Source organism: Neoarius graeffei, chromosome 22, assembly GCF_027579695.1.
Source record: "Neoarius graeffei isolate fNeoGra1 chromosome 22, fNeoGra1.pri, whole genome shotgun sequence".
Classification (NCBI taxonomy): domain Eukaryota; kingdom Metazoa; phylum Chordata; class Actinopteri; order Siluriformes; family Ariidae; genus Neoarius; species Neoarius graeffei.
The window spans coordinates 32,282,649-32,295,288 of NC_083590.1; the positions used below are offsets into that span (position 1 = coordinate 32,282,649).

The window sequence follows — 12,640 nt, forward strand, 5'->3', positions numbered from 1 at the left end:
TGTGTATGTCACTTCTTCTCTTCTGCCAAGTCCTATATACCGTATGTAATTCTTTTACCCCCAACCTGACGTTGTACATTGAAGTATTGTCTACCCTTTGTTCCTGCCTCCCATTCTTCTTGCCATCTCTTCATCTCATCTCATCTCATTATCTGTAGCCGCTTTATCCTGTTCTACAGGGTCGCAGGCAAGCTGGAGCCTATCCCAGCTGACTACGGGCGAAAGGCGGGGTACACCCTGGACAAGTCACCAGGTCATCACAGGGCTGACACATAGACACAGACAACCATTCACACTCACATTCACACCTACGGTCAATTTAGAGTCACCAGTTAACCTAACCTGCATGTCTTTGGACTGTGGGGGAAACCGGAGCACCCGGAGGAAACCCACGCGGACACGGGGAGAACATGCAAACTCCGCACAGAAAGGCCCTCGCCGGCCACGGGGCTCGAACCTGGACCTTCTTGCTGTGAGGAATATAAATATCAGTGCACACACGATCTAAAGCGACCTGCAAAACAATCTGAGTCTCTGTTCTAAAGGCTTCACAAACTTTCAAGCATCACTGTGTTTTCTGAAGTGTCAGGAAACTTCTCCACAGTGTCTGGAGGAATCGCCACAGTGACCGCAAGATGGCGCTGTCGCAATACTCGAAGGCCTGCAGCACTGGCAGGGAGGTAACGATAACAACAACAACAACGTGCGGAAGTAATTTAGCGGGAGTTCACCACGCTCTCATCCTTAATCTCCGGTGTGGGTTTAGTCATCTCTTCATCCTTCCTGTGCAGATTATTGTGCAGAGCGCGTGCACGGGTTACTGTGCGTGACTGCAGGCTGAGGTGAGGATCTTACACACACACACACACACACACACTGGGCTGAGTTCAGCTCTTCTGCACACACACACACACACACGGCTGAAATTTGTCCTGCTGGTCATTTTGTTTTTGCGCCATACCGAGCTTCCATCCCAAATGACCCCATATTTGCACATAAAGTGCACTTGGTTGCATGCAAGTCGTCTTTAAGTCTCATTTCATCTTGTGAATTTGAGTTTCGAGTCCCATGAGCACTGATGTGTGCAGAGCTGCCTGGACTCCCAGAGTGTGATTGCTGTTTGGAAACATTGTATCTGTTTTGAGTTCCTAAAGCCAACTCAAAGCTCATTTTGTTCTGATCAAAGGGACCCTGTTTGTTTTTGTACAAATTTTTCTTCTAGATGTTTATTTTATCAACTATTGAGTCAACATAAATCATTTTGTTTTCTCATCTCATCTCATTATCTCTAGCCGCTTTATCCTGTTCTACAGGGTCACAGGCAAGCTGGAGCCTATCCCAGCTGACTACGGGCGAAAGGCGGGGTACACCCTGGACAAGTCGCCAGGTCATCACAGGGCTGACACATAGACACAGACAACCATTCACACTCACATTCACACCTACGCTCAATTTAGAGTCACCAGTTAACCTAACCTGCATGTCTTTGGACTGTGGGGGAAACCGGAGCACCCGGAGGAAATCCACGGGGAGAACATGCGAACTCCGCACAGAAAGGCCCTTGCCGGCCACGGGGCTCGAACCCGGACCTTCTTGCTGTGAGGCGACAGCGCTAACCACTACACCACCGTGCTGCCCACCATGGAACATGATCTTGTGATATGTGGTGAAAGTAGAAAAGAGGTTGAGTTGGGTTTGGAGAGATGGAGGTATTTCTTTTGGATGAATGGATTAAAAAAGACTTGAGATTCATCTGTTTAATAAGATCCTAGAGAATGAGAGAGTGTGCTAGTTCCAATATAGATTAGATTCACTTTATTCATCCCACATCGGGGAAATTCACGTGTTACAGTAGCAAGAAAATGTCAAACAGGTAACAAATAAAACTGAAATAAAAATTAGACAAACGAAGGATTAAATACAGAGGGCTATTTGCATTATCTACCGTGAAAAAGTATAGAAAAATTGCACATTACAGGTAGACTCTGTATATATACACACATGCATAATATTTATATATGAGTGATTCCACGCTTATGGGTACTGAAATGGGGACATGAACTTATTCACCTAAAACCATTTCTTTTTTTACCATCAGGTCACAAAACATGTAATCTTTAATGAATGATATGTTAAAAGATAACTTTAATTTTCTGAGATGTAATAAAAACATATTTAGATGCCAAAGTCAAGCCTATGAGTTCCAAAATGATGTCTGTTCCATTACTTCTGTTACGATTGTCCATCTCGCGTCTGTTACAAATTAATTACAATCTAGCTCTATACCATGTTAATCTTATTGAAAGAATGTGTATGTTTATTCTACTACACATGTTTATTAATTATATTTGCTAAAACATCACCTTCCTATGTTTCAAAAAGTAATTCTACATTGTTAAAATTGAGAATATATATGTCCACAACACTTCTGTTACGTTCTGACTTTGGCATATAAATATGTTTTTATTACATCTCAGAAAATTAAAGTTATCTTTTAACATATCATTCATTAAAGATTACATGTTTTGTGACCTGATGGTAAAAAAAGAAATGGTTTTAGGTGATTTTTAAAAATAAGTTCATGTCCCCATTTCAGTACCCATAAGCGTGGAATCACTCATATATAAGTATGCATAAAAATAGTTTAGGGCCTATATTATTGCACATAATTGCATCGATGAGAGATGGCAGAGGGCAGCACGGTGGTGTAGTGGTTAGCGCTGTTGCCTCACAGCAAGAAGGTCCAGGTTCGAGCCCCATGGCCGGCGAGGGCCTTTCTGTGTGGAGTTTGCATGTTCTCCCCGTGTCCGCGTGGGTTTCCTCCGGGTGCTCCGGTTTCCCCCACAGTCCAAAGACATGCAGGTTAGGTTAACTGGTGACTCTAAATTGACCGTAGGTGTGAATGTGAGTGTGAATGGTTGTCTGTGTCTATGTGTCAGCCCTGTGATGACCTGGCGACTTGTCCAGGGTGTACCCCGCCTTTCGCCCGTAGTCAGCTGGGATAGGCTCCAGCTTGCCTGCGACCCTGTAGGACAGGATAAAGCAGCTACAGATAATGAGATGAGAGATGGCAGAGGTAGTAGTGGTGAAGTAGTGCAAATATAACAACAAACAGGTTATTGGTGCTACGTTACAAGTTGTGGGTGTTATACAGTCTGACAGCAGCAGGTATGAATGACCTGCGGTATCTCTCCTTCTTACACCGTGGGTGTAGCAGTCTACTACTAAACGAGCTGCTTAAAGGAGTACGCCACCCCCAGGTGAAATTGAGTCAGTCCCTGCAGTCCCTAGAGTTGGATGAGTGAGCCAAAGCGTTTTGTAGCCGACCCAGCCATTGTCCTGCTCTAGAAACGCCCCGGTTAGCTTTAGCTTAGCGTAGCCGCTGTAATCCGGCGTGTCCAGCTAGCATTGTCGTTGCAAAAGTGAATCAAATAACTCAAGATTTTTTAATAATTATTTCTCATGACCTGTACATTCACATCGAGTACACATATCAATGCAAATTAACACGAAGGGATTTACTAGACCAATTTATATCTGGAACTATTTTCGGCCACAGCACAGGCAAAGCACCGCTGCAGGCGCAAAGACACCACGCAGCACCACAACTTCCGTCAATACACCAGTGTTACCAGCATGTAGTTGCGGGAAGAGGAGAAGAGAAGAAGTTGTAGTAAGGTTGTTACGTAAGTAGTTTGAAGTTAGTTTCACATCTACTGAGGAAAAATGGTTATTTGCTGTGTGAAGGGCTGCAATAACAAGCAGAGGACGTACACGAACATAATGTTTCACAGAATTCCAAAACCAGTGGAACGAAGAAATCTTTGGCTTGCAGCCCTCGGCATTCCTGCAACAACACCAGTGGATAAAATCAATCAATATCGTGTTTGCGATGAGCATTTCAAACCGGAGGACTACGAAGAAAAAATGCAGTATGCTACGAGAAAGGTGTTGCTACATCTGAAGGATACGGCCGTTCCATCCATTTTCAGTACAGAGGCAGAACAGAGTTCATCATCCATGCCTGTAAGTATAATTTCTATCCCTCCTTCCTTGGGTCATTGCTAACGTTATAACTGAAACGTCCCGTTAGTCCGACTCACATTGTCGCTTCCAGTTTTATTGTATAACTTCATCACCGTTTCACCCTATTGACAATACGACAAGTTTACCTTTTACCGTTACCTGTGGCATGAAATAATTGTGGGGCTTGGTTACAGCACACAATCGCTCTGTTGACTCGCGTGTACTGCCAAGTTTGATGATAAGAAGGTTGCAAAGAAGTCACTGTTCATGTCAAGTTTATGTAATAGACCATCCAACCAAAGATTTTTACCCAACTGACATAACGTTAGTACATGGGCATTGATACCAACTCTCAAGACTGTAGGCAAAATCCTCAAATCAGTCCCCAACCAACCTAGCTAATACAGAGGACTGCAGGATGGATCATTGCTGAGAAGTCGTTGGTAGCAGTGACACAAGTGCGGTCACGCTCCTCTTCGGGAGCGTTGCTCACCATCGACGGCAGTATTTTATCCTATTCTGCACAGCACAAACACTCCATTTCAGTCGGCATGGGTTGGCACACTCACACCACCAGCTCGTGTTTGCTCTCGTTCTATCATCCGACTCGCCTTGACTAGTCGCAACGTCCTCTCTTCCCCGATCCAAAGCACGCAACTCCTCTTCAGTGAACTCAGGTTCGAAAAGGTAGGGTCTTGGATCTTGGTAGTCGAAGTCATCATCTTCGTCTGTCGTGTAATCTTCCATATTCATCGCCATTACGACTTGAGAAAGCACACCTGTCAGTGTCAGCCTAGTAGCAGAGAACTTGGTAGTCACGCTGGTGTATTGACGGAAGTTGAGGGTTTTCAGGTGCTGCGTGGTGTCTTTGTGCCTGCAGCGGTGCTTTGCCTGTGCTGTGGCCGAAAATAGTTCCAGATATAAATTGGTCTAGTAAATCCCTTCGTGTTAATTTGCATTGATATGTGTACTCGATGTGAATGTACAGGTCATGAGAAATAATTATTAAAAAATCTTGAGTTATTTGATTCACTTTTGCAACGACATGCTAGCTGGACACGCCGGATTACAGCGACTACGCTAAGCTAAAGCTAACCGGGGCGTTTCTAGATCAGGACAATGGCTGGGTCGGCTACAGAACGCTTTGGCTCACTCATCCAACTCTAGGGACTGCAGGGACTGCCTCAATTTCACCTGGGGCTGGCGTACTCCTTTAACCTAACCTGCATGTCTTTGGACTGTGGGGGAAACCGGAGCACCCGGAGGAAACCCACGGGGAGAACATGCAAACTCCACACAGAAAGGCCCTCGCCGGCCACGGGGCTCGAACCCGGACCTTCTTGCTGTGAGGCGACAGCGCTAACCACTACACCACCGTGCTACAGCACCATGGAACATGATCTTGTGATATGTGGTGAAAGTAGAAAAGAGGTTGAGTTGGGTTTGGAGAGATGGAGGTATTTCTTTTGGATGAATGGATTAAAAAAGACTTGAGATTCATCTGTTTAATAAGATCCTAGAGAATGAGAGAGTGTGCTAGTCCCAATATAGATTAGATTCACTTTATTCATCCCACATCGGGGAAATTCACGTGTTACAGTAGCAAGAAAATGTCAAACAGATAACAAATAAAACTGAAATAAAAATGAGACAAACGAAGGATTAAATACAAAGGGCTATTTGCATTATCTACCGTGAAAAAGTATAGAAAAATTGCACATTACAGGTAGACTCTGCATATATACACACATGCATAATATATATATATATATATATATATATATATATATATATATATATATATATATATAAATATAAGTATGCATAAAAATTAGTGCTGTCAAGCGATTAAAATATTTAATCGCGATTAATGTCGCGACTGTCATAGTTAACTCGCGATTAATCGCAATTTAATCGCACATTTTTGTCACATGAAAACCATTGTAATTCTCTTATCAGCATAAAAAAGTGAATGGGCTTGCTTTGTACCAATGTTTTTTTTTTTTTTTTATTGCAGAGCATAACACGTCTTGTCACAGCCACTGACATCCATAACTTCCATATTAGATGAGAAAACCAAGGGATGAAAAATAAAGTGCATATCACTGTGAAAATAAAAAAAATGTTTTATTTTACTCTTCATTAGTTTCTTTTGAAGAGAAGTATTTGCCATAAAAGAAGAAAAAAACAGATAAAAATAAAAACATTCATCATACGTTCAAAAACGTTCATCATAGTGTGGCACTGTATTCTCTAATGCTCACTGCTTATAACTCTACACCCCCCTGGTGGAGATGAGCTGGGAAACTGAAGACTGAAGGAACAGTATTGAAAAGTATTTTTCCAGTCTCATCTGTGAAAGGTAATCCCATGTGATCTCGTTTGGACGGTAAACCTGTTGGTACAGTTAAACGCAGCACATGAATGAGGCATCTTTATTCTCGGCTACTGTCTAGACGCTATACCAGAGACGGCTGAAGAATCTCCACTTTGCCCCATCCAATATGGCAGCGAGGATGTTTATATGTCTATGCCTTTCTCCATCACTCACACGTACTCTTATTGAAGCAGCGCGCGACAAGCCTCAACAGGAACTACGGGTGACTCGCAGGGCCAAATTAGAATTTGCGTTAACGGCACGATTTTTTTTAATCGCGTTAACGTGTTATCGCGTTAACTTTGACAGCACTAATAAAAATAGTTTAGGGCCTATATTATTGCACATAATTGCATCGATGAGAGATGGCAGAGGTAGTAGTGGTGAAGTAGTGCAAATATAACAACAAACAGGTTATTGGTGCTACGTTACAAGTTGTGGGTGTTATACAGTCTGACAGCAGCAGGTATGAATGACCTGCGGTATCTCTCCTTCTTACACCGTGGGTGTAGCGGTCTACTACTAAACGAGCTGCTTAAAGCCCCCACAGGCTCATGTAGGGGGTGAGAGGGGTTATCCATGATTGAGATATACAAGAATAAGGGAGATGTACAGAGCTGCAGTAATTACAGAGGAATAAAATTGATGAACCACACCATGAAGCTCTGGGAAAGGGTATTGGAGAGACGTGAACAGCAGTACGGGTTTATGCCAAGGAAGAGCACGTCGGATGCAGTTTTTGTTTTCAGAATGTTAATGGAGAAGTACAGGGAAGGCCAGAGAAAGCTACACTGTGTGTTTGTAGACCTGGAGAAGGCATATGATAGAGTGAGATGAGTTATGGTATTGTATGAGAAGTATATCAGAGTGGTGCAAGTCATGTATGAGAACAGTGAAACAGCAGTGGAACGACTGACTGGTTCAAGGTGAAGGTGGGACTCTATCAAGGATCTGCTTTGAGTCCTTTCTTGTTTGCCATAGTGATGGATAGCTTGATGGACGAAGTGAGGCAAGAGTCACCATGGAACATGATCTTGTGATATGTGGTGAAAGTAGAAAGGAGGTTGAGTTGGGTTTGGAGAGATGGAGGTATGCATTGGAACGAAGAGGAATGAAGGTGAGCAGGAGCAAAACAGAATACACGTGCATCAATGGGGAGAATGGGAATGAGAGTGTAGTGAAGATGCAAGGAGTAGACGTAAAGAAAGTTGGTGAATTCAAGTACCTGGGGTCAACTGTGCAGGAAAATGTGGGCTGTGATAGTGAGGTGAGAAAGAGAGTGCAGGCAGGGTGGAGCAGTTGGAGAAGGATTTCGGGAGTCGTTTGTGATAGGAAAGTCCCAGCAAAAGTGAAAGGTAAGATGTATAAGACGGTAGTGAGACCAGCTGTGATGTATGGACTGGAGACCGTACCCTTAACGAAGAGACAGGAGGCAAAGTTGGAGGTGGCGGAGTTGAGGATGTTAAGGTTTGCGATAAGGAACGAGCACATCAGAGGGACAGCACATGTGGAGAGCTTGGGAATTAAGCTAAGAGAGATGAGACTGAGATGGTACGGGCACATCCTGAGAAGAGATGCAGAGCATGTTGGAAGGAGAATGTTGAGGATGGAGCTGCCAGGCACACGAAAACGAGGAAGGCCAAAGAGGAGATACATGGATGTGGTGAGAGAGGACATGAAAGTGGCAGGTGTGGTAGAGAAGGATGCGGAAGACAGGGAGCAACGGAGACGAAAGATCCGCTGTGGCGACCCCTAATTGGGAGCAGCCAAAAGAAGACGATGACGAATGTTCCAGAAAAATGTTTGCTATATCAGGAAACAAAGTAATATTTTACATCAGAGACTGTTGAGTTTTGCTGCAAAATTAAGAAAAAAAAAGTGTCCAGAAGAACACTGGTTCTCCAAGATACAGTGGTATGCAAAAGTTTGAGCACCCCTGGTCAAAATTGTTGTTACTGTGAACAGTGAAGCAAGTTGAAGATGAAATGATCTCCAAAAGGCATAAAGTTAAAGACGACTCATTCCCTTTATATTTAAAGCAAAAGCAATTTTTTTTTCATCTTTTACATTTTCAAAATGACAGACAAGGAAAAGGGACCGAAGCAAAAGTTTGGGCACCCTGCATGGTTAGTACCTAGTAATACCTCCTTTGGCAAGTATCACAGCTTGTAAACACTTTTTGTAGCCAGCTAATAATCTTTCAGTTCTTACCTGGGGGATTTTCACGCATTCGTCCTTGCAAAAGGCTTCCAGTTCGACAAGTTTCATGGGCTGTCTTGCATGCACTGCTCTTTTGAGATCTATCCACAGATTTTCAATGACGTTTAGGTCAGGGGACTGTGAGGGCCCTGGCGACTTGTCCAGGGTGTACCCCACCTTTCGCCCGTAGTCAGCTGGGATAGGCTCCAGCTTGCCTGCGACCCTGTAGAACAGGATAAAGTGGCTAGAGATGATATGAGACTGTGAGGGCCAGGGCAAAACCTTCAGCTTGTGCCTCTTGAGGTATTCCATTGTAGATTTTGAGGTGTGTTTTGGATCATCGTCTTATTGTAGGACCCATCCTCTTTTTAACTTCAACTTTTTTACAGATGGTGTGATGTTTGCTTCCAGAATTTGCTGGTATTTTTCGAATCCATGCTTCCTTCGACCAGTGAAATGTGCCCTGTGCCCCTGGCTGCAACACAACCCCAAAGCATGATCCATCCACACCCATGCTTCAGAGTTGGAGAGGTGTTCTTTTCCTGGAATTTGGCACCCTTTTTTCTCCAAACATACCTTTGCATATTGTGGCCAAAAAGTTCTATTTTGGTTTCATCAGTCCACAGGACTCGTTTCCAAAATGCATCAGGCTTATTTAGATGTTCATTTGCAAACTTCAGACGCTGAATTTTGTGGCTCGGACGAAGGAAAGGTTTTCTTCTGATGACTCTCCGTGAAGGTCATATTTGTTCAGGTGTCGCTGCATAGTAGAACAGTGCACCACCACTCCAGGGTCTGCTAAATCTTTCTGAAGGTCTTTTGCAGTCAAACAGGGGTTTTTATTTGCCTTTCTAGCAATCCAACGAGCAGTTCTTTCAGAAAGTTTTCTTCATCTTCCAGACCTCACCTTGATCTCCACTGTTTCTGTTAACTGCCATTTCTTAATAACATTACAATCTGAGGAAACAGCTACCTGAAAACACTTTGCTACGTTCTTGTAGCTTCTCCTGCTTTGTGAGCATCAATTATTGTATTATTCAGAATGCGAGGGAGTTGCTTAGAGGAGCCCATGGCTGTTGATTTTAGGGACAAGTTTGAGGAGTCAGAGAATTTATACAGCTTTGAAAGCTGCATCATCTGACCTTTCCTAATGAAGAATTTGAAAAAGCCACAGCTCAATAAACTAATTAAAGTAGTTTTAGAATTTGAAAATCGCCTTTGTTTGTAACGATGAATACTGATATTTGTAGTATATTACAAAAAAAATCACTAAAAAATGTTTATCCGTAATGATTTTATAGAGGATTTTCTGCGATAGCCCACGAGCAAAACATCGCGCCGCGATCACGTGACCGATGACGTAGTAAATTGACAAGCTAGACAGCTCACTTCCTGTACATACTGTGACTGTGAGTGACAATTCGCGGATCTACGGATTATTTCCACTGTATACGATGGTAAAAAAGTGTGTTGCGTACGGCTGTTCTAAAACCAACAAAGACGGAGTATCTCTGCATCAGTTCCCTGATCCTGATAAGAATAATGGATACGATCTCGCTGAGTGGAACCGGCAAGTAAAGCGGACGAGGGCAGACTGGCGAGGACCACTCGGTCGGTACGGTACTCCTGCTTGGAATTCCGCTGCGTTATGTTCAGACCACTTCACGCCTGAGAGTTTTGAGCCAAAAAACTCTGTTGCCATTGCCTTGGGATACAAAAAGAAAGGGATTTTAAAGGATGGTGCGATTCCCACCGTTTTCAAGCGGAGACTTGATGATGACGGTCCGAGCTCCACCACCACTCACCAGTCGCCGGTGACATCAACAAGACCCTCAAAAAAAAGGAGTGCCATCGAGAAAATCAATCGTCGTAAGGTTAGTCTTTCTTTCTACTTTTGTTCTGTTATTAATATTTGGTCGTCAGTTTACGAAGTCATTTGTTTTTGTGCCGATTTCTACCGCTGTCATGATCTGTCAGAATTTGTCAATTTCAATTCAAATTGTGCCACAAAAGCTTTCTAGCATTGTGTCTAGACACTAGTGCTTATTTTCTTCAAATTTCTTTTATTTTCTAGCTCATCAACTCGCTAATTTCTCCATCGGGACACTGTTTCTACCGACTTTAGATCGTGTTGGCACACTTATAACGCGTCCATTGTTTCAAAATACGATATTAATAGAGGCAGTTGGCATTCGATGTGTCCATATAGTATATTGTCGGATGTAACAGTGAATTTGTTGACGTTTCAACCCACGAAAATTGACAGCTGCAGTCATTTCCGTGTTGTTGGAAAGGCCGCTTGAACGCCATCGGTTCGCCCCAAATATACTGCCGATCACGACGCACATTTCGGCCCAGACCTCTGATTTAGTAGAAAAAACGTTGTGCATCGACTCACCTCGACTGGAACACGATTCACTTTCGTCTTCAGACGCAATTTCGTCTGAATAATCGCTGTCTGATTCACTCATTTCGCTTGTGTTTATACTGGATGCTGCCATCCTGGTCAATTTACTACGTCATCGGTCACGTGACTCCCGACTGGGATTTCCAGGAAATGCTTTCCAGAAGCTCGGTTTTGTCGCTCAAATACACCCCTTTGATGGGGAAATTTTTTATTTTTAATTTGCATACATTGAATATATACCCTTATACTACATTTTCATCAATAGTGGGTTCTAAAATTCTAGAACTACTTTAAGGTCTGGAATTTTGGTAATAGTTACCTGAGAACTCAAATGTATTGGGGTGCCCAAACTTTCGCATGGTGTTCCTTTTCTTTTTTTCACTCTCCAATTGTACAAATAAATAAAAATAATACTTGCCGAAAACACTGAAAAGAAATGTCTCATCTTTACCTTTATGCCTTTTGGTGATCAGTTCATCTTCTGCTCACTTAACTACTCACAGTAACAGACATTTTCAGTCAGGGTGCCCAAACTTTTGCATGCCACTGTACTCTGTAAAAACCTACAGCTCAGTTTCTTATAAAACTGCACTTATTGTATGTATTTCAGGAAAAAAGAAGCAAAAAGTTTTCCCACCAAATATTAGCTTTGTTAGTTTATTAATGTTTACTGCACTTTTGTCGTTTTTTCTTTAAAGAAAGAAAGCACAACTTTATTCATTGCACGTACACTTGTGAAATTCCTCTCTGCATTTAACCCATCTGAAGCAGTGAGCGCACACACATAGCCAGAGCAGTGGGCAGCGCAGTGGGCAGCCATGCTAACAGCACCTGGGGAGCAGTTGGGAGTTGGGTGTCTCGCTCAAGGACACCTCATCCCAAGGCCATCCCATATTAATAACCCTTTGGTGACTGACCCCTTGAAAATGGTTCCTCCAGGAACGATGACGTTTCAGTTGTCAAGACAACGGAAAAACTAAAATACAAGAGCATTTTGTTTTGTGCACAAGAGCATTGTGACGTATCTTTCTGTTTTTGTATTTTAGTTTTTCCGTTGTCTTGACAACTGAAACGTCATCGTTCCTGGAGGAACCATTTTCAAGGGGTCAGTCACCAAAGGGTTAACCTAACCACATGTCTTTGGACTGTGGGGGAAACCAGAGCACCCGGAGGACATGGGGACAACGTGCAAACTTCACACAAAGGCCCCCACTGGGCTCAAACCCAGGACCTTCTTGCTGTGGGGTGACCGTGCTAACCACTTACACCGCCGTGCCGCCCAAAGAAAGTAGAAAGATGTAATTTCATGATTATTGAAGTCGTCTTTACTTTATTCATAGTAAGCATGAAGTCCTTGCGACTAGCTTTCACTAAAGCCAGGAGAGAAAAGGGAGCATATTCAGGAAGGACTAACGAACCAAAGGTGAGGGAGAGATTGTAGACGATGTTCATTGGGCCAATGTTAGTTTGCATGACCGCAGGATCCGAGAACAGAACCGTGATTCTGAAAGCCTTGGAGCCATTCGTAAATAAGTGTTCTTGCACGTTAATTCCTCTTCCACAGAGATCACCCCAGCTGACAAGGTGAAGTTAACCAGCACCACGTTACTTTTATAGCATTTCTTTGCATG

At 43.2% G+C, this 12,640-nt stretch overlaps 1 protein-coding gene across 4 annotated transcripts in view; it reads left to right on the forward strand.

Moving 5' to 3' along the window:
• Positions 1-694: 694 nt before the first annotated feature.
• The window catches only part of zmym4.1 (zinc finger MYM-type containing 4, tandem duplicate 1), a 122,491-nt gene continuing 110,545 nt past the window's right edge, over positions 695-12,640 (forward strand). For 2 of the 4 annotated variants that reach the window (XM_060904737.1, XM_060904740.1), the window contains exons 1-2: positions 695-842; positions 8,992-10,476. In XM_060904737.1, the coding sequence (XP_060760720.1) occupies positions 10,057-10,476 (420 nt within the window). In that variant the 5' untranslated portion in view covers positions 695-842; positions 8,992-10,056. Of the gene's footprint in view, positions 843-3,559; positions 4,027-8,991; positions 10,477-12,640 lie in introns of all 4 variants that reach the window. The other 2 variants (XM_060904738.1, XM_060904739.1) reach the window with 2 other exon arrangements.